Genomic DNA, 23,956 nt, shown 5'->3' with positions numbered 1-23,956 from the left:
TCCTTTATTAAATAATATGTAAGGAAATTGAGTATGTGTACTTTTCCTTCATTATTACTACTGTGATAACAAGGCAGCCTTCTAATTTCACCAAGGAAATCAATGAAAATGAAAGAAAGAATTTCATTTCATAAAGTATGCTAAAGAGTGGACTTGATTTGATGTTTTTAATTTTCCTCAGCCTGTATTGTTATTTATGTATTCTGCTGTGTGCTTGTTTTTTTTAATCAGCTGATTTCCCTTTGGCTACTCTGGCAAAGGAAGGACATTTTAGAGGGTGTTTGCAGTAACAGTGTGCTCTCAGCAGTCTATGTTATTAAGTTTAGGAACACTAATAACATGACTTAGAAACAGTGTTTCACCCAAGTGCTTCGCTGGACTGAAACAGAAAATTCTATCCCACTTCTCGAAGGCTGCATACTGTATTCACTAATGTTTTGAGGCTGTTCAACTACCAATCATTAGCGGACCGGAGTTCCGCTGTGGCGACCCCAAACTGGGAAAAGCCGATAGACACAACAGCAACAACAACAACCCAGAATGTCTATATATCTTTCTTGATCTGTATATTTTTGGTACTTATTTAAAATACTGAATCACATGCACAAAGACTTGAACTATTTATTTCCCCTAAAACTGCACTCAGACTGACGATGATTATATGTATCATAGCAGTGGGTTAAATGGCATAATGGTCAAGGTGTTTACCTCACAGTCACATGGTACAGGGTTTAATTCTCACCTTGAAAAGCATGGCTAGGCTAAAAAAAAGTCTCCCTAAAAATTGTTAGTCTAAAACTCACCTATGAACCTGGGATGCAAGGTACAAACTCCTTTCATGGTGGAGGGGTTCCAAGAGTAAAATGTAAATGCATGAAGAAGAATAATGGTTATGATACAATTCTTTACTGAGTTGTGTTTCAGACTTGTTGGATTCAATCATTTTATCATAAAATATTTCTGTTTCCCTTGTTTACCAGTGAAAACTGATTGGAACACTTAAAAATGACTATTAATTAATGTAAAGCTATTGACATATCAAAGAGGTCTAAACAATATGGCTGGTTCCACAGCTCAGAAGGTAAATTCCTGACTACAGCTCAGATGACCATGCAAACACTAATGATGTTAGCAGTGTAGGAGCCAGCAGGGATGGGGGGGGGATAATGACCAGTGCTGGATCATCCTGCAGCAGAGAGGTGAACTTTATTAGTGGCAGATAGAGAACATTTGGGGTGGATACATGCTCTAGTCTGCCAAACAGTTTCTCTCCTACAGAAGGCTGTCACCATCCATACGAGTGCACTTACATGTGGAATGGCTGCCAAAACAGTCACTGCATTATCAGAGCACATGCAGTGATGCCAACAAGCAGAGCCATAACTAAGGTTGCATGAAGAGAGTGTCTACCCCAGGCACAAGCTGTCAGTAACCACGATTCATTTGTACACATCAATTCTGCATTTGCAATAGTCATGGATAACGTGCTAAGTGCTCAATGTGTGGCAGTTTAATTGTAGCAAGCTGCTTGTTACAATTGTAGCAAACAGCTTGCTAAAGTTTCAGAGATTTTTTTTGAGGGGGGGGGTCTTCAAAAGAACAAGATGCCAGATGAGCTAGCTAATGTTCTGCCAAGATTGTTGGGTTAGTACCTTTGCAGAAAACCATTATCTGAATTGAGCTAACAACTACATTCCCTATCTCAGAATGCCATGAAGAACAAAGCTAGGAATGAATGAGTCAATGAGGGGGGAAAAACAAGAGGCTACATAGCTGCAATGTCAGAGGGTCAAAAAGATTAAAAAGAAGACTGAATAATATGACCGTAGCATACAGTTCTACCCATATTCCAGTTATCATTTATGCTTTTCTTCTGTTACTCATTTCTAAAGAACTCTGTAAATTTACAGGAATTTATTCTTGTAGATTTCCATCAGAGTCCATATACCACAGTAATCTGGCTTCTATTTCATATAACAGTAATTTGTTTTGAAATCATAGGATTTTTTATTTGTGGAGCCACAAGTTACATTTTTACAAGCAAAATGACTGTCCAAAGGTCGTTTCTACATTTACTGAGTTTTTTTTTTATTGGAAATTATTAGTCGGTTCCATTTTCACAGGAGACAATATCAGCTCCTCAAAATGTTTCATCTGATTGCAAAGCCAGTACCTTCCCACTGTTGGAGCAGCTATCTGAAGGGAAAATCTTTAATGTCACCATAGAACTTTATGAGAATACAACATGATCAAGGAAAATGTTCAGAAGCAATTTTGTTAACATACAACATTCACTTGATAATATGTAGTGAAAGGAAAAATAAGTACACTGCAGAGTTGAACTATTCAGGTCAAGGTTGATCCCGGCATTACGACTTTGAAAATAATTATAGAATACTGCCAATTATTGCAACAACTGACATAAATATTAGAAGTGAGTGGTAATATAACTCCTTTTCACAAGACAACCACATTTGATCTACATGGTAATTATATGTGTTATAAAGACCCATTTCAGCAAGGTTCCGTTTAATTCAAAGCTCAAAGTTTGAGTTGTCTCAGAACAGGTTATATTAAGTTAAGCCGTACAGAAGGCAGGGGGTGTGGGCTGACTTGCCCACCACAGCACCTAAATATTTTCAGTTTTCAGATTTTAATTAAATAGAACCTTGCTAAGGCAGGTATGTATCAAAAGTACTGCATTTTTCTTTAATATTTACCTTCAAAGAATGCAGAAAATGAAGGATTAGTCTGAAATGTTTTGTCCGAAGGTTGGAAATATTCAAACTTATAGCACCCTCAGTTTCTTGTTCTTTTAAACAGCAGTTCTCTAAATATTTATGTATGTTTCTTTCTTTCTTTCTTTCTTTTTTCAAGGGCTTATGTTTCAAACATACACCTCCATACTGAATAAAGTAACTTTCAAGGTCACATAACCTCTGGGAAAGTTGTGCATATTTGAAAAATTGGCTGACCGATACAGGTGAACTTGCTTAACAGCATAGTCCCTAGGAGTTTCACTCATGACTTTAACCTCAGGTTTATATTGTTATAATTAATGTGAGCTTCAAATGAAGCTCTGCACTTATGTAGCTCCTATATGACATTTGTAAACTCTTATTTGGAAGAAAGTTTTCCAACTGTTGCTGTGGTGATAACTGATCATTGTAGTAGCATTATGGTTGATTGAAAGAAAAATAGATGCTTTTGGGACCAGCAAGACTATTTGTTCAGTACCCAGACATGGTTGATCTTTGAGACAGAAGTTCAAAAAATCTCTGTGGATGCCTATTGAAAAGCATGTCCTAGAAGAGTCATTGTCAGGAGTTGTTAGGAAGTAGGTCCTTAAGGGATTAGGCTAAGACTACTTTTAAATCAAAAGAGAAAGCATCTAAATATTACTTTCTGCATTACTGGGTGAACAGGTAATCAGAGCATTATCGATCACTAGTAATCTATTTGAACTTACCATTTCATTAATAGCATAATGGAACATAGTATTTCTGATCTGAGTGTGTGGTGCATGTGTGTGTGTGTGTGTGTGTGTATGTGTGCGTGTGTGTGTGTGTGTGTGTGTGTGTGTGTGTGTGTGTGTGTGTGTGTGTGTGTGTTAATTGATGCATCAACAGCCATGCATTTTCTCAGCTAGTACAATGACAACTGTTAGCCCAACATTCAAATTTACTCTTAACTCACTTCTCTTTTCCACATTGTAATCCATTCAATTTGTTCTTTTGCATCTATTAAAGATTTTGGTATTTTGGCATCTAGTCAAATAAGGAAGATTTATCACAAAATTTCAGCAAATGTATGGGCTTCAAAATGGCTTAAGGTGATAAAAAATGACTCCTTTCAGAATTATTTGGCGAGTTGATATAAAACAAATATAAGCGTTTCCAGATTGTGATTGCCTAATGCATTTGAAAGAACATGAAAATTCATTTAATGTTAAAATGCTGGAAACCAGTGATGGGAATGGGCTGCTTCAAATGCAGCCCAATGACTTTACAATCAGGTTCATTGCAATAGCTTCCTCCAATCACCCCATGCTTCACACATTCTAGCAAGACTTCAACCAGCTGGAATCTTTCATGTAGAAACATCTATAATTTTTCCTGGAAATAAGTGGATACAGGACTGGGCCCTAGCATCACTCCTCTAATGTAATATTATGTCTCTAGTTTTGTTTATTATTTTTATCACCATGGCAAGATGTTTTATGGAAGAAAGTAAGAGTATTTAACTTGAGAGGCTGAAGATAACATGGATCTGTAGATGAACATTACAGCGCCAAACATTACACTATTAATCAATGAAAACTGTAAAGTCGATAATGCACATTCTCGATTATAACAACACAAACATGTTTTTATAGGGGAAGCCCCCAAGAGCCACAGTACCAGCACATCTAAAAATATGCAAAGTCTAATAGGGAGAAATATTCTTAGAGAAATAACTGAGATTTCCTGATTAAACATGGGGCTCAATTAACAACGGTTGAACATTCCAGTTTTGTTCATAAACAATGCCGTATTCACTCAGCCTCCTACTACCTGTACTAAAATAATTCACAGCTAGATACACAATGATGGGGATGACACTCACACACTCTAAGTCTGTACTCATGGCTCTTGTTAGGAAAACACTGGCCTGTTTCTTCCATGTGAGGGGAGTGTAATACTTAAGGGAGTGTAACTGGAAGCACCAGATGACCTTTTGTGCCTGGGTATCTTTTCCACAACTCACCGTAAGTAGGTTCCTCACCTGGACTTATGGATGTTAAGCAGGCAGAATGCTTGCCTTTGATAGTGAAGTAAGAGCTGAACTGGAAACAAACTTAATGATTTGACTCAACAATGGGTGAAACCTCTGAGTGCAGATGAAAACACAGGTAGACCACCAGTCTAAGTGGTTGAAATGTAGTCAGTGAGCATGGTCTCTGGAACAGGATGAGGAGCTGTTGTACTTGGGACAGGTCTCATTGCAGAGGTAATATGCCATTAGTTCTAGGTGATGCAGAGACTACGTTATGAGTGTCTGGTCCCAGTGTCATTTGAAATGTTTCCTCTATAATTCCACCAAACATGCCCTGAAGGACGGAGATCTTAAAGTTTATAAGGATCGGGTTATAAATATTTGACCTGTAGCCTTAATTAAAACTATCAAAGAACTGTTCTGGTAGAAATGCAACCACTGACTGAACTAATATGGCCTGCTCTTAATGCTGTGAAAACCATTACTTGAGGATGGAGGGATAGATGGATGGATGGATAGACGGATAGATGGATGAATGGATGGATAGACAGATGGATGCATGGATGGATGGATAGATTGGTGGGTACAAGGATGAGTGAGTGAAATAATATTTTTATAGAGCACCTCATGCTTCTCTTTACAGCACATTTACTTCTTAACCAAACCAGATTAATAATTTGAACTGTATTCCAAGTTACTCAATGTTGTGTCTATGTCAGTTAACAAGCTACGCGGTGGGAATAATAATGCAAAAATAGGCTGATCAAAAGCACTTTATAACCTATAAAAATACCATAAAAACTTCCCTTACATTTTACTTTATTGTCAGGCACCGATGGAAAGCAACCAGTTATGAAACAACTGCAAAAAGACCTGTGAAGGCATTCTTGCTCCTAACACTTGCATATCACCCACATGAATTGGAATAGCTGACACACATACACACACAAATGCAAACACAGATGCACAGACACACACACACACACACACACACACACACACACACACACACACACACACACACACACAGACACACACACACACACACACACACACACACACACACACACACACACACACACATGGACACATAGCCATATACACGCACACACACACACACACACACACACACACGCATGCACATACACACATACACATGGGCTCGTATGCATGCAAACACTTTTAAATACAGATACACAACACAAACACTAACAAGCATACCTGCAATAGATAATATTGCCTTTAAAAAAAGACTTAAAACTACAGAAGTTCTGATTTCTGAGTTAACAATTTTAGCTTTTTGTATAATGCCTTCTTTCACAATGTTAAGGGATTCTTGTGACATCCTGCCTTATGGGATATTTCATTTAGAGCTATGCGCTCTCTTTGTTTCATTTAGTTGCAAACAATCAATGTGCGTGCATGTGTGTGTGTTTGCGTGTGTGTGTGTGTGTGTGTGTGTGTGTGTGTGTGTGTGTGTGTGTGTGTGTGTGTGTGTGTGTGTGTATGCATGTGTGTATCTCTACATGCAGGTGTGCATATATGTGTACATGGAGGCATGCATACATGGGTATGCGTGGGTGTGTGTGCATGTCTACACAAGTGTCCACACTTGTGTGCATGTGTGTGAAAGTATGAAACATTCTGAAATTGAACTTGTTTTTTTTTTTCATTTGAAAGCCTGATTTCAGGACTGCATTACCTCACCTGTGCTTAGTACTTGGCCTTGTTATCCCAGAACATGTCTAACAAAACTTGTGCAACTTTCTCACAAAACATTCTACAACTTATATATGGAAAATACGGGTAACAGATAGCTACCAATTAAAAATACTGAGTACAAGTTTATATGGACTACCTGGGGTGCCCTGGATGAGCCAGGGCTGCTGCCTGCAGAAGACACCATGCTCACATTGGGGTTCATGCTTCGCTCTCTTTCCTCCTGATAGATACGGTCCCGTTCGGCCTCAGGAAGGTTAAGGAAATTCTGCATGGCCCTCAAATTTACTAAGAGGGACTGGGAGGCTGTCCGAGGGTCTTCCTCTTTACGTAGAATCTCTGACAGCAATCCCTGGTTGGAAAAAAAAAGACCCAGAATTGATTGCTAATGAAATGTAAAACAGCTTGCATGAGTGTGCTTACTTTGGTAATTTAAAGCAGCATGTTTGGTTCTTGGCTTTTTGTCATTTTACAATGCTTTTTACTTTACTTTTCTACCACTCTGAAGTTAGTACTAAAAAAATCTGAGGGACTGATACCATTTGGAGACAGAAAGCCACCTCCCCAATGAGTCCATAGGCTAGGTTTAGCACCATCAGTTGAAGTGCACCCTTGCCATCAATCTAGCTCATTAGGATCAGAATCCATATAAGTGCTTTGTCTTTGTAACATGCTCTCATTTCATTGCTAGTTCTGAATTCACCTTAAGTGTAAAAAAACGTGGGTCTCCACTGCATAATGGTCCCATGCACAGTGGGACCACCAAGACAACACATGCATAAATAAATAAATATGCTAATAGTAAACAAATTTTGTCTACACAGAGGTAAATCATACATGTTGATCAGTAGAATTGTTATATACATTGACTTATAGTACAAACATTATAGATTTAAAAAGTCACGCTCTTTCATTTTGCCCCCTTTCTACCTGCCCCCCTTCCACCCTCACACCCTTTCTTCCTTCTCCCTTTCCTGCCTTAGTTCATTATAAAAAAAAATCCTCCTCATTGTAAATCTTTTCAATGCAATACAGCATTGTATGTAGGCAGCATATTGTATAAACTCATTTATAAAGATGATATAATGATCCCCTTAGTACCTTACCCTTCTATTTACTAATGTTTTTCTTCTGGTTTTTTATCTCCATTTCTCTCTAATTCTGTAACTACCATCACATTCTGTCCTTTGTTCTTTTCTCTCTGTACCTTCATTTGTCTCTTGTTCACTCACTCTTTCTGTACTTTGATATATCAATGGACAAAACTTTCTTTAGACTGTAGAGTACTGGAAGGCAGATACCAGTATACTCCTGTAACACAGTCTTAATTTAACACAATTAGCTGCATGTTTCACTTAAATCAATTCTACTATGTAAGCTTATCAGCACTGTCCTTCAAAGCCAAGTGTTTTTGAACTTCAAATATACAAGTCCAACACAAAAGGATAAGAAATATGATAATTCTAACAGAAGTAGGTCGGTAAATGATGGACTGCCTTTCTAAAAATGTAATCTTTAACCATGGTTCTCATCATGTAACGTCTATATTTTTTGTTTATGAAATTACTGCATTGTTGTGACAATGATTAAGATGCACAATAAATATTACAATATGGTACACAAACTGATATGAAAACAACATAGTGTAGTCAGGACCAGGCTTCACCAGCCACTTATCTGTTAAGGCTCTAAGTGTGTACTTTAATAAATGTGATGCCATTCAGTCAGCTGATACAAATGTTATAGCTTATGCTTGGGTTTGGACTGATGGATATAGAGGTATGAGCTTCCAGTATAAATGGGGATGGAGAAATGGAAAGATTCAGATTTGGGTGGAAAAACTTATTTTCCACAGACTACAGAAAAAAAGACAAAATGGTGGACAAGGATATACCCATTCTCATTGCTACAGCTATAGGTTCATAGAATAGTACTAGGCTAACTGCCCTTGTGAGCCATTTTAAGCCTAGCCCTTTATCCCATGGGAGAGTCAAACCCTGCTCCTTGTGTCTATAAGGCAAACACCTTAACCATTATGTGAACTTCATATCTAACAAATGAGGGCTGAGTCCATCAAACCCTGTACTACAGGAACTACAACTCACAGCCTTGGCTTATTAAAAATATCAGACAATTGCAAAGTTATGCCTGTGTTTCTGTTACAAAATGCATTAGTATTTTACCACCTTCTACATCCTGGGACTTTATTGCTAACTGTGAAACTAGTGATCCAAGTACAACTAATGATACGGAAGGTGAATGACGCAACTGCCTGCTGGTTTCAGCTCTCTTCTTTGAGTGCAGTTACTTTTACTGTACTGCTGACCATAAACATACAGAGACAACATGGTAAAATACACACCCATCTCCAATGCCATACTGCCTAAAGAGCATATGGCATCATAAACGTGAATAGGGCATTTGATGACATAGCAAGGAAGGTCATCTAGTTCAAGGATCACTCACTTATCCCTAATTTACTTGTAGTTAACATTACAATTTATTAACACAAAAAACATAAGGCAAGTAAACACAGAACAAGTGATTGCCCCTGTAGCACATATATGTTGACAGTATTTATTTGACCCAATCTTAAAGTCATTCACGCTTATAGTATCTTTGAACTTACTTCTAATTGACACATATAGCTCCTTATGGTGTTCTGATAGCTTGATTCCTTAAGTATGTAGTTTACCAATTAATAATAAGAAGCTTAAGAAAGGGAAAAGTGTATGTTACAAAGTGAAACTAAGAATGTTCATCTGCAGTGGAGATATTACTAATTGCCATTTTTTATCCATAGTTTCATATTTACATTCATATTTTCATAACTGAGATAGCTACATCTTGCAGATGGCTACAGTGTGAATCATCATGGTGGTAGACAGAAATACACATTGATAGTCCATGTTCAGTGCGTCATGCTGGATATACTGCTAGTTGCTTGCTAGGTATTATGAAGACAGGGGATATTTCCATAGGCACATTAGTAGTTTCAAAAACAAGTGATTTACAAACTGTTGTCGGGCATCAGGTGAAATCTTTGATAATGCTGAAGAATAATGTCACTGATATTTCCACTGTCAAATGTGCATCTTGAGAATAGTCCATGTTGCTCATGTTGTTAATTATACAAGTCATAATTTGTCAGATTTCTGTACATATTTTCTCAAAAATGAAGTTTATGCTGTCATGTAAAAGCTCTGGTCTGGCTGAACAAAAATGATATAACATTATATATGTCTATGTTGCGCTGTTTCCAAGATAAGAAAAGTTGTTTGTGAAACCTCAGAGAAAAACATAACTCTGTCTTTGTCTGCAATATAATAGATTACAGTGTGCCTTATAATATATATATTAACACTGTAAAGAAGTTTTTTTTTTTTTTTTCACTGGTAACATTTCTGTTTATAACTTTTTTAGTTGTCTTTATTGTTCACAAGATATTTACATTTGATTACATTGTTTGAAGGCTTCCATGACAATAATGGCTGCAAGGCCAGGGGATCTAGGCTTGGCATCCTAAATCAGTAATAACAACTATTGTAGGTGTGTACTTGGGTGAATGCACATAGCAAAGTATGGCACAGAATGCCCACATAGTGATGTGAGTGCTCATTTCAGCCACAAGATGGTGGTGTTACAACCATAAATAATGGCTCAATGATATGGGAAAGCTGATGGCCAGCTGGCAATGGGGAAGAAACATATAAAACACTTTGCACAATAGTTAAGAATATTTATTAATTTCATTTTTTAATCTGCTTATAAATTTCAGGGCTTGAACCTTGTAGGTAACTGGTGCAAGGTAGAAACCAGTACTGGTCAGGATGTCAGTCTATTGCAGCAAGCACATGTATATACACAAACACGGATGCACATGCACACATGCACACATACACACAGTTCTCTCTGTCTTCAAAGAGTAGGTCACAGGAACTACTGGAAAAGGAGCTAATCACTTTGAATTACTGGTAAGATTCCCCATTCAAATCCCTGCCTAGCTTAGTCTAAAAACATATGTGTCAGCAGGGGTCTGCTCTTTCCCTTTGCTATTGTTCAGAATCTCAAAAATAAAAATAAATATATAAATGCAGCTTTTTGCACCTAGATCTCATCTTACCCGTTCTACCATGCATGTAGTTACCCCACTAAATAGCAAACTGCTGACTGCTAGAGCTTTCTTCTCCCTCCTTTATGCACAGCAACCTACTGCCCTGGTGGCAAATGATCATACAGCTTTACCAGCAAGGGCTTCTAGCTCGCACTAATGAAAGGATATGGGATTAGGTAGTAATAAAGAGTGATGGGTATGATTATGCTCAAATCCACCCTTTACTTGCTCCTAACACTTTCTCCCACTAAGATGGGTAAACAACACTGATATCTACTCCACACTGGGCAAGAACTCACTGCAAATGAGTCAGTGTCTGCTCCCATAGGCTTGAACTTATATATGTATGTACATACACACAACTAAGGGACTGGCTGGCTAGACTGTAAACATATTGCTTATACTAAGGACAAAAAAACACCGGGAAGAAGAAGCATGGAGGCCAGACAACAAGATATATTGTTTGTACTTGTGATCTTTGGTTGGCAGGCAGGGAAAATTATTAACAACTGGAACAATTTACTTTTTTATTGAAACCAACACATCTTCATCTCTGTGGATTACTACCTCAGCTCTAATTATTTGCTACATGTATAGTGTGTGTGTGTGTGTGTGTGTGTGTGTGTGTGTGTGTGTGTGTGTGTGTGTGTGTGTATGTGTGTGTGTGTGTGTGTGTGTGTGTGTGTGTGTGTGTGTGTGTGTGTGTGTGTGTGTGTGTGTGTGTGTGTGTGTGTGTGTGTGTGTGTGTGTGTGTGTGTGTGTGTGTGTGTGTGTGTGTGTGTGTGTGTGTGTGTGTGTGTGTGTGTGTGTGTGACTGGTTGTCTGAGGTGAGGTGGTGAGAATAATGAAAAATATTCACTATAACCATTCAACTAAGGCAATGTAGTTGATCTTTTAACATGGCTAAAGACTGAAATTATTTCCAAGTGACTAACCTGATCAATGCAAAACAAACAGTGCCCACTACACTAAAAAACAAAATAACAACAGCTATATCCCTCAAATAAGACTATGTTACTTTAAAGCATTTGCATAACTTTAACCTGGGCACGGGTCTGTGTCGTTATTCCTCTGTGAAGCATTATTTTCCAGTATATGTTTGCATCCAAGGAAATAAAGATGCAATCTTCAAAGAGAGCACAACACTTGAATGCATATTTAAACACAAAAATGGACCATAAACATTCATAATGCATGTCCCTAGTATTTATGTTCCTTGCAAGAGATAAAACACATTACAGTACACATTCTGATAGAAGCACTTTTCTGCCAAAATGATGGCGATTATAATACATAACTCCAGGGAGAAGTACTGGACTCCTGTAGTACAGTTAATTCTGATAGTATTTTCCATACTTCAGGAATGAAAAATGGAGGAAGAAGCCAAAGCACACCAATGGGTTGTGTCTTCTTGTTCCATCAAGTGAAGCTAGTGCTCTCACTGCTAGATTTATTCCTGAACTTGAAGTATCCTCATCCCTTTGGACAACAAGCCCTCTACTTTTAAAATTCCCCAACACCACATGATGACATTAATTCTATAAAGTTAAGAGGACAGAAACACAGACAGCTGACTTCCAGTAATGCCTTAAAAGATTTAAAAAACACTTTTGTCATTTGATTCCGAAAGGGTCACTGTCCTTATATATGCCAAGAAAATGCTGCAGAAAGGATATACACTAGTCAAAGAAGTTTTCCTAGTCTGGGTACTTGCCAGAAATCAGTGTCTGACAGACAGGCAGTTTTTCCAAATAAATAAATAAAGGCTGCTTTGGGAGAACAGAGGAAATCTTATAACCTTCAGGGCTAAAGCAAATGTTCAAAAGGTTAAGCGCCATGCTGATTTTGTGATCAGTAACTGACCTGGCCTTTCAAAAACTGGAAATGCATTCATCTGTATCATCGGGCTTTTTTTGTCACCTGCAGCAAATTAGGCATCCAGTATGCAAAAATGTCTTCCTTCCAGAAAAACAAATGATCATGATTCAGTTTAATTGTAATTTAATGAGGCAGAATTTATTTTTTAAAGTGATAGTCACCAGGTTTAGGTATGTGTGTGTGTGTGTGTGTGTGTGTGTGTGTGTGTGTGTGTGTGTGTGTGTGTGTGTGTGTGTAGTGAAGCTGCATGTCTGGACACATGTAACTTGCTGCATGACAGCACTGTCTTGAAAACATCTTTAATTTGGACAGTTTAACAATCTTGGTGAACTATATTTGTATCATTAGGGAAAGTGTTTAGGTCGGCTCTGTATCTAGACCCTTAACTAGTAAAGCAAACTGGCACCATGAACATTTATCAAGAATAATTTCATTCATTAGTCAATTTCTTGTAATTTAATAGATTAAAACAAACTAGATAGCTTTATCATCATACAGAAAGACACAAACACATTACTTATGCAAGGGATTTTCCATGTTTTAGTGGATGATTTGCAACTTGTACATATTTTGTACACAATAGGCAAGTTAACCAGTTTTACAGCATTTTAGTCACCCTTCCAATTTCCACTCCATTATTCATCCAGGAAAAAAAAGACATCAAATTCTTCCCACAGCATTATGCCATGAATCCATGTACATGGGCACAGATGCACACACATACACACACACACACACATACATACCGAGACACATGAACACATAAATGTATGCATATATACTTCCACAAAGACAGACACACATACATACACACACATGCATATATACACACAACAGCACATGTATACTTTTGCTCACAGACATGCAAACCTGCACATGCAAATTCATATACAAATACATATTGACATGGACACACATGCACATACACACATTCACTTTCACAGATACAGAAACATGCACATGTATGTACAAATTCATATGTGCGCTCACACACCACAGGGATGCAGAAAACAGGTAATTTACACGTAACCCAGCTGCATGTAACATTTACTCTGCCACATTCTTTGTGTTATACTTCTGATATTAACATGCAAGTGCATGAAAAGAAATCTGGGAGATTCTAGGAAGAAATGATATGCTATAGTGACAGCAATGTGAAGCTATAACTGAATATGAACTGCAGCTGTATGTCCATCTGTGTGGATGAAAGAAGTGAAGAACTAAGGGATACTAAAGCAGAGCCAGAGGGAGTCAAACAGACAGTAGGTAGTACACAGAATGTGGCACCTTTAGATGAAGCAGGTACCAGAAGGTGAGACTAAATAGAAGAAAAGCACTTGGATTTGCCAAAAAACTTGGTCCTTCATTTATCCATGATTGTGAGGCCTGTTCTGTAGTATAAATGTATATATCAGAAAAGTCAGTCATGTCTCAGTGATAAAAACAAAAATCAGTCAGCCAGAACTAGCAAGCATGCTTCTATTATAATAAAAAAAACTCATCCGGAAACAGTAATGCATGAATCCAGGACAAGATATTAATCTTGATAAAAATTGTGTTACCAGAAGTATGAAGCGTACTTTAGTAATTCAGAGAGCAGGTATAAAGAAATGTGAAGTATTTCTCAGTAATAACAATGCATGCATTCAAAAACAGGACACGTGTTCTGGTGAAAAATGTTAGCTTCATTTATAAATAATGCATGCATCCTGAAATATGCCTCAGTGATACCAAAGCATATGATCAGAAATATGAGGCATATCTGAGCAATAAAAATTGTCAACCAGAACTAAGAAGCATACTTTAGTAAGAAAAAGTATGCATTCAGAAATGTGAATCATACTATGATTTAAAAACTTGTGCAAGCAGAAACATATAGCATGTCTCACTAACAACGAAGTATACATTTGCAAAATAATGTCTTAATTCAGTAAAGTTACTGAACACATATGTAAACATCTCAGTGATGCCAGCAGGAAGCATATTCCAAAGCAATAATCCATATATTTGTAAACATGCAGCATCTGTCAATAACAATGAAGTATAGATCAGTAAAAGTGAAGAATGCATTTGTAAAAATGAAATATCCATCAATAAAACTAAAGAATACATTAGTAACATGCACTCAACCATCAATAAAAATGAAACATGCATCTCTAAAAATGGATGCATTCATCAGAAAAAAAAAATAAATCATGCCTCAGTAACAGCGAAGCAGGCATCGGTAATAATTAAGCATTCCACAGTAACAATGAAGCTTGTGTCAATAAAAAATAAAGTACTTTGCAATACAAATGTAGCACCCATCAGATGCATTCAGTGGATTTGGAAAGATAGCTTCAGGGCACAGTTATTAGTTAGTAGACAATTCAAATCCAACAAAGATTTATTTTATAGCTCTGGAACATTTGTTCCACCAATGTGACAGATTAAATATGTTATTAAAAGCAATCACTTTATGAAGAGGAACAAAATATGTTGAAGCCCAGCCATCAAAACAAACACACACAGTACCTTTTCCCTTTTAATGTATTTTATATGATAACATCTGACAGGTTTATATTCATTGTATTGATGAAATGTCCCATAAAAACTGTTTTGATGATTTTGACTAATGATAAAATGACATGGGGTTTTTCACAGAACTGGATTAAGGATTAGCTGTTATTATTATAAAATGATGACAAACATGCATTTTCCTCTGATCTAATATGTTTTGTATTCTAGGAATCTATGTATTTGCTCAGGAACAGCAACACAGATTACACTGAAGAAAAGAATTTCTTCCACATTCACCACATATTGTGTGATTGTCATAGTGTTACCCCAGACTGAGTTAAGCATGTTATAATAATTGATGCAGTTAGCTATATCACTGATAAATCACCTATTTTATTAAGATACACTATTTACATAATTATGCATTCTTACTGCAGGCAGATATTACACTAAGAATAACTAGCTGGCCAAAAGTGAGGTTAGACTTCTTCATGGCCTTTGTGTTACAACCCATAAGGGTGAAAACTAAGTGGGTTAATATACCTGGGAGATGATACACTCATCTTCCCCTTCCATCAACTGGGGATTATAGTTATTGTGCAAAATAATTATTAAAAAAAAAATGACATCACTTTGTGTGAGATAATTTTGCTGCTCTGATGGTAGAGAGGCAATGCTTCAATCATGCTGCCAGAGACTTATGCTCAGGAATGGACTCAAGTCACTAGAAAGGTCACCAAATAGGATAAATCAGATAATGATCAGCCTCTACTGTGGTAGATGGTGTGGGTTGAGTTATTGTCTGTGCAACCTTTGGTGTAGACCATAAACCTAATAGGCTAACTTAGTAATGGACCACACATGCCAATATCATTGCACTTGGCAGGCAGTTGAATGCAAAATGCATGCTGACATCATTGCACATGACAGGCTGGTGTATGCACCCATACATGCTGACATCACTGCACATGACAGGTAGGTGCTTGTACCACACAAGATGACATCACTGTACATGACATGTGAGTGCTTACACCATACATGCTGACATCAATGCACATGACAGGTATGCACTTTCACTATACATGTTGATATCATTGCATATGACAGGTGGGTGTTTGCAACACATAAGCTGACATCACTCCACATGATGGGGGGGTGGTGCTTGCCTCATACATGCTGACACCTTTGCACATATGAAGCTTTGCTTGGAAACTATGACCAGACACTAGGGAATTATGACTCCAGGCACCACATCCACTACTTCCTATAAGGTCCTTGTTCTCTGCCCCAGGATTGCTGCTGTGAGGTTTACTTCCTGAAAAGTTGAGGGGCTTTTGAATGCATGTCTGGTATTGTCCAAACAGGAGCATAAGTGTTACCTAAGGAGAAAGAAGGTACAGGAAGTAGGTCAAGGGAGATTAGATAGGGCTGAAAAAATTTTTATCTACAGTTCTGAAAAGATTCAGTGGAGATGTCTTTAACATGTACTTCCCATTTGAGTGTGCTTAGTGTTGCTGTATGGCTTTTTTATTAATGATTCTATTTAAAATTACATTTTAGAATCCCTAGTCAAAGTATGGTATATACTGTAATGGCGGAATGTTACACTTCAAAGGAAGTTTAAGAGTTTTCTAATACATTTTTCTGTACTTGTTGCAGGTTTGGTAATGCATTCAGGTTCAATTTTCTTTTGTGTTCATGTAACCAAATCTTTTTTCCAGCATTCAATACCTCAAATTGTGGGATATTTTTAGAAGTGATGTATAACATACAACTTAGTATGAATTAGTAATGTAGGTAATATATGTTACTTTTAGGACTAAGAATTTTGCTGATTTGAATACAGTCTATGATGCTAAGTAAATAATATTTTTTCATCAAAGTTAAATACATTCCAGCTGTCTGCAATCAGTTTGTGAGTAAGGTAAAGTTGAATTAAAGTAGCTTAAAATGTCATTGGTTGGTCTCAGACAACTGATCATAGCACCTGAAGACAAAGCAACTGCAATAGTTAACCCTTTGGGAACTGATGTTTACTCTTATCTTTATCCTGCTACAAATTATTAAATGTGGCAATGTTCACTATATAATAAATATGCATTAGCAATATCTGTATCAGCTACAACAGACTTGCACCAGTAGAAGTGCAGCACACATCGCAATTTATAAAACATACAGCAGAAAAAAAATCTTTAAAGGGTACATTAGCAAAGCTTAGGTAGCCATCAAAAAATGTAAACTCCGCATTAGAAAATAAAAGCCTACATTAACTGAAATAATATCTGCCTCAACAACAAAATGTACAAACACAGTAAATGGTAATTATACCAATAAAGACAAAAGGATGAGTAAGCAAAACAAACCACATCAGTACTACTGAGGTACCATGCATCAGTGTGATGAAGCCATGTTTGCAAGAGTTCCTAAAATACAGTATGTTCAATCAGAGTCTGAGGACCTTTTCTTCATGAAACTCACATAAATGGACTGTTGCATTATGAGAGACTGATGTAGTCTTTAAAACAGTGTTACCTCCCAGCTACACAAGTGTCTGAGATGCTCTTGTGTTAGATGAAGGATATGGGAGACTGGATGGATTTGCAAAGTACTTTTTGTAGTGTGGTGTTACCCTAAGATGTAAGGTTTACACTGAACTGCAAAATATGATGTAAAAAGATGGCTCCATTCTTCCTGAATAATTCATGAAGAGGTTTGTCACCCTGCTTTGAGACACAAAAATACAAAAGCAGAAGTTGCACTCCTCACAAATATAAAAAGAACAGGTTTGGCATTCTGTGCCATGCCACAAGACAACTCAGTGTGGCTATCCCAGCATTATTGTGTGTTGTTGCCCCTAGCAACCTGAAGGTTATGTGACAGCAGAATAGGGGCATTGACTTAAGGATAGCTTGAAGCATACCTCTCAATATGTAGACATTGAAAATAGGTGCAAAGGTTCTTGAAAAGTATGTGAATCCAGCCAAAATCTGGACACCTAATTAGCAAAGATTTTTATACCAAATAACATGCAACTCCCCCACTTCCAGGAGGAAAGTGGGATCATTTTCAGAAACACACATTTAAAAAAGAGAGTGACAGAAAACATCCAAAAAAATAAGCATATATCAAAGCAGCAGTGTAAAATATATAGCATATCAAAGCAGCAGTGTAAAATATATAGCCTTTAGTGAACGTTATTGTATAAATCTACAAAGTCACTTATTTTTGCTTCTGAAAAGGAGAGATGTAAGACACGTGTCCTCTTTTTTCAAGTTATTGGTGCTACAAGTATGCTGTCAATGTATTGTGCTTTTTTGTCTACCAGACAGCTTCAAAAATCAAATGTGATAAGAGTGATTCAGAAAATTGGGTGAAGGGGTGACAAGTCTGAAAATAGAGACATACCTGCAAACATCATTTGCAGGGGTAAATTAGACCTGAAAATAGGCATGTACCTCCAAAATATGTACAGCTGAGAGTTCTGGAAGCATAACAAAGTAACACAAGAATATTTATAAACATAAATATTTCAGATAAAATTCTCTAATTAGCTATGTTGTCCTCTATGCATTTACAGCATAAAACCACACTTGTGTTGTATATCATAAATCTTAGCATGCAACACTGGATTGCAATGCAGTCCGACCCATCATTGAGCTTTGTTTATATGTGTTTGTGAATTGCACTTTTGGACGGCCTAAAATATAAGAGTCTGATTTGCTTTCTCCTTACATTTAACACCCAATGGTTTGCAGAATCATGACCACCCATTTATGGATGCATTTAATCACAGGTACCTCATGCATCTAATACAACTTTCTTCTGATTCCCACAAGAAAATGCAACCACCCCCAAAAAGAAATGCATATCTATAAGTCTCTCTTCACTCTAAAGTGCTCAGTGGTGAAATGCTTCTAATGAGAAATGGTGATAAAGTGTGAAGCTGCAAATTAAGATTGTTGTCTAACCACCATAACAGCCACAAGTAAATTTGGTTTCCAGCTGTAAAAATGCAACTCATTGGAAACATACCATGCAACTGTTTTATACAACTAAAGTGTGCACCAAGCAGAATGCAACAAGTAACAAAAGTGTTGATACAAATTTGTATTAGAAAAAAATGAAATGTGGCAGAGTGCCAATATATACCCCAAAACACAGGGCAATGTACCCTCAAAAAAGTGGCATATTCATGAGCAGGATGTACGCTTCAGAAGCAAACTTCAACAAAAAGGAAATGTATCAGTACAAAAGAAAGTACGTATCTTTAAAAGTAAGGTCTACATCAACGTAAATTCAATACAAAAGAAAGTATGTATCTTTAAAAGTAAGTTCTACATCAACGTAAATTCAATACAAAAGAAAGTATGTATCTTTAAAAGTAAGGTCTACATCAACGTAAATTCAATACAAAAGAAAGTATGTATCTTTAAAAGTAAGGTCTACATCAACGTAAATTCAATACAAAAGAATGTATGTATCTTTAAAAGTAAGGTCTACATCAACATAAATTCAATACAAAAGAAAGTATGTATCTTTAAAAGTAAGGTCTACATCAACGTAAATTCAATACAAAAGAAAGTATGTATCTTTAAAAGTAAGGTCTACATCAACATAAATTCAATACAAAAGAAGGTATGTATCTTTAAAAGTAAGGTCTACATCAATGTAAATTCAATACAAAAGAAAGTATGTATCTTTAAAAGTAAGGTCTATATCAACATAAATTCAATACAAAAGAAAGTATGTGTCTTTAAAAGTAAGGTCTACATCAATGTAAATTCAATACAAAAGAAAGTATGTATCTTTAAAAGTAAGGTCTACATCAACGTAAATTCAATACAAAAGAAAGTATGTATCTTTAAAAGTAAGGTCTACATCAACGTAAATTCAATACAAAAGAAAGTATGTATCTTTAAAAGTAAGGTCTACATCAACGTAAATTCAATACAAAAGAAAGTATGTATCTTTAAAAGTAAGGTCTACATCAACGTAAATTCAATAAAAAATAAAGTACGTATCTTTAAAAGTAAGGTCTACATCAACGTAAATTCAATACAAAAGAAAGTACGTATCTTTAAAAGTAAGGTCTACATCAACGTAAATTCAATACAAAAGAAAGTATGTATCTTTAAAAGTAAGGTCTACATCAACATAAATGGAGCATAAAGCAGAAAAACTGAAACATTTACAAATTAAACATGAAACATACATTGCTACAAACAAAACAAGCTCAGTATTTACAAAAACATTCAATACCAGAAAATAAATACACATTAATATCTTCTTATTACTAGACTGTTGTAAATGTCACAAAGGTGATCAGGCTAGTGAAATTGCATGTCAGACTAATGTGAATGCACTTTCACTTAGGTTTTGTGATTTTTCTCACTTAGATTATGACTGTTACAATATAATATAATATAATATAATATAATATAATATAATATAATATAATAAAATGCACTTAGAAAAGTCACCTAGTTGTGTTGGTTAGTATGGTGGGGTGGATGTGAAGTTTTACTGTTCTACTTACACAGCTTAAAACTCCTGTATTACATAGTTAAAATGCCACAGATGGACACTGCTGAGACATTTCACTTCAACTGAGATTAGTATATAAATCAGAGGCAATAAAGGAAATCAGGGATTAACTATGAAACATTGTGTTTCCATTTGTTGAGATGTAAAGCATGGCTTCCCTACACAGTCTTGAGGAGAAACCCTCTAAGCATCAGTAATTCACAGAAAAAAAAGCAAACAACATAACACTAAATGCTTTTCTCTAATGTAAAAAAGTGTTATATACAGTCTTTGCAATAACATGGTATTATAGGTATAGAGTCAGATTTCATTTCTTTCTTTTGAAATCCCAAATAATCACTGCGCACTTGTTACCAATATTTCATGTAATGAAACAATTAAGGAGTATGTTTCTAATTTAAAACAAGATATAGCAATGTCAAGGTGTAACAAGCATAACATAATAATGCCTTCAAGCAACAGACTGCTATACACAGATTTAAAAAGCTCTGTGGGTCCAGGATTTATAGATTATTGAAAAAAAAAGCCCTGTAAACAAGACTGGTTTGGTGAATAAACTCTTGTGAAATATAGAATTATCTTTAGTCACAGCCTAAAATGACTCAATAGAGAACGAAAGAGAAAAGAAGGCAGAATTACAGTTAGACACAACAGGAAATCAGATAATGCCATTTATTGGACAATTGTTACAATATTGCAGTATATACTGTTAATAAATAATCTGAACTATTTAATATGATGCAGAAAAATATATTAATTTACAAGTCAGTTGAAGAGTTGGACAGAGCCTAGATGTCATGGAAACATGAAATATGAAGAACAACTGCGTGAAGTCATTCCACAAGCAAAGACAGCAATGACAGGCCATTCCATATTATATATTTCTGCAGTTTGGGGATCCAAGAAAGTGAAATGTGGAGATAACAGGAATAGGACTAGGAGAAAGAAAGCAAAAACAGTAACAAAATGTAGGATTGGGTTACGGCAGAAAAAGGAAAAATTTGGGTTCATCCTGATAGTGACCAAAAGGTTTGCAGTAACAAATACATCTATTTTCTTTTTTATTTTAGATGACAATCAAGTACTTTGGTAGAAGAAGGAATGTAGGGGTGCTCTAGCCCAGAAAATATGGTATTTAAGGTGAATATAGAGTGAGGAAGGGGGATTTGATAACATGGAGGCAATAGCCTGGACATGTAGGCAAACAACCTTAATTTATTTATGCATCTAGCTAGACAGCCTTGAGAAAGTAAGTACAGTTGTGTACACTTACCATAAATGTAGATGTTCAAGTGTATTCACTGTTGCAGTCATTACATTTGGGTTATCTGCTTGCAGGTAGCCCTCAGTCAGCCTGATTATCAAAGTCTTGGGTCCTGCGTCAGTTGCTGTCCCTTCTTCCATGATGTCAGGTCGTCAGGGGTATAAAACATGCAGCCAATGCCATTACATCAGTTTTTCTTGCCCCAGATGTCAGGTGCCCCCCTAATGGGGAGCAATTAAATATAAAAGTACAATGATATACCTCCAACAAAAAAGCAAATACACCAAAATGGCTTTTAAGCATAGTAAAAGAAAGTAGAGGTATAGCCAAAAGAAGTTAGGGGTCTGGAGGGAGGGTAACCAGGACTGCAACAGTGAACACACTCGAACATCTACATTTACGGTAAGTGTACACAACTGTGCTATGTTTTTCGTGTTTCACTGTTGCAGTCATTACATTTGGGTAGATTCCCAAAGCTATGGTTGGGAGGAGGAATTTAGATAGCATTAGGATCAGCTATAAGTCCCTGCAAGACTGCAGTGGCACAGCCAGCTCTGGATTTAGAGAAAATTGGCAAATGATAATGCTTGGTGAAAGTATGCATAGAACTCCAGATAGCAGCTTCTGGGATGTCCCTGGTAGGGACACCTCTGAGAAAGGCTGTAGAGGTAGATGCAGCCCTGGTGGAGTGAGGTCTGATCCCCTGGGGGATAGGTTTTCCATGGGGCTTATAGCAGAAATGAATGCAATGGCCTATCCATTTAGAAATGGTTTGCTTTGAAATAGCCTTCCCCTCTGCCCCTGCAGCAAATGCCAGCAGCAGTTGTTCAGATTTCCTTTGAGGTTTAGTCCTGTCCAAGTAGAACCTAAGTTGTCTGCGCACATCCAGTGAAAGCAGAATCCGTTCCCCTTTGTTCTGTGGATTGGGAAAGAAGGTTGGCAAATGATTGGACTGATTAAGAGCCACACTGGATATCACCTTGTGCATGAAGGATGGACTGGTTCTGAGGGACACCCTGTCTGCATGAAATATGATGAAAGGCTCCACTGTCTCAAGGGCCTGTAATTCAGATACCCTTCTAGCTGAAGTGATTGCTAAAAGGAAAGCTGTTTTCAAAGAAAGAAATTTAAAGTCTGCAGCAGCAGTTGGCTCGAAAGGAGGTAGAGTGAGTTTCTCCAAAACAAAGTTAATGTCCCAGGCTGGGGTTGGAGCTCTCCTGGGTGGTCTCAAATTTTTGGCCCCTCTGAGGAACTGCTTGATCAGTGGATGAGAGAAGAGGGGAGGTTCTGTGTTATAATGAGCTGAAATGGCTGAGGTGTGGATTTTAATGGAGGAAAAAGACAGGCCCTTGTGAAGCATCTCAGTTAAGTATTGTAAAATCTGAGGTAAATTGGGCTCTGCTGTGCTCATCCCTTGAGATTGGTTCCAGGCACAGAATATTTTTACATTTTTCAGCATAAGATTTTCTAGTACTAGGCATCCTTGACTCTAAAATGATATCCATCACAGGTTTACTGAGGGATGGTAGAGGAGATATGTAATTACCCAGGCTGCAAGGTTCAGTGTTAGAAGCTGAGGGTGCAGAATCTGGTTCTCCTGCTGAGTCAACAGGGAATGAGTCTGAGGCAGGTGCCATGGGGATAACCGTGACACACTGCGCAGGAGGGGGTACCAGTGTTGGAGTGGCCAGTCTGGAGCAATCAAAATCATCCTTGGTTTGTCCTGTTTGATTTTTAGTAGTACTTTGGAAAGCAGAGGAAGAGGGGGGAAGGCACAGACTGATAGGTTTTTCCAGCTGAAGGACAGAGCATCCACTTTCCAGGCTTGCTTGTGGGGAGTCCTTGTGCAAAATTTGTCCAATTGGTAGTTCTGGGGAGAGGCAAACAGGTCTATACCTGGGCTCCCCATTTGCTTGTCAACATGTTGAAATCCTTGGTTCCAGTTTCCACTCATGTGGGACCATGAGGTTTTTGCTTAGTCCGTTTGCCAGTGTATTTGATTTTCCTGGCAGGAATTAAGCTTGTAGGTGCACTTGGTAGCTCAAGGCTGTGTTCCACAATGCCATGACTAGTCTGCAGAGGGGTAAGAATGTATACCCCCCTGCTTGTTTATGTACCACATAACAGTGGTGTTGTTCGTCTTTACCATAAATCATCTTGGAAGAATGTGGTCCTTGAAGGCT

The 23,956-nt window shown here is 37.1% G+C and overlaps 1 protein-coding gene across 3 annotated transcripts in view; it reads right to left on the bottom strand.

The window, feature by feature from the left end:
- Window positions 1-23,956, bottom strand: part of SATB2 (SATB homeobox 2) — a 419,213-nt gene that overhangs the window by 120,092 nt on the left and 275,165 nt on the right. The window contains exon 8 of one of the 3 annotated variants that reach the window (XM_044060638.1): window positions 6,611-6,826. The exons of 1 other annotated variant lie outside the window; for it this stretch is intronic. In XM_044060638.1, the coding sequence (XP_043916573.1) occupies window positions 6,611-6,826 (216 nt within the window). The remainder of the gene's footprint in view (window positions 1-6,610; window positions 6,827-23,956) is intronic. One more of the 3 variants, XM_044060639.1, reaches the window with a different exon arrangement.

The sequence above is a fragment of the Protopterus annectens genome, chromosome 2.part0 (assembly GCF_019279795.1).
Source record: "Protopterus annectens isolate FY-2018-M chromosome 2.part0, PAN1.0, whole genome shotgun sequence".
NCBI classification, from domain to species: domain Eukaryota; kingdom Metazoa; phylum Chordata; order Ceratodontiformes; family Protopteridae; genus Protopterus; species Protopterus annectens.
This window is presented reverse-complemented; position numbering and strand designations above follow the sequence as displayed.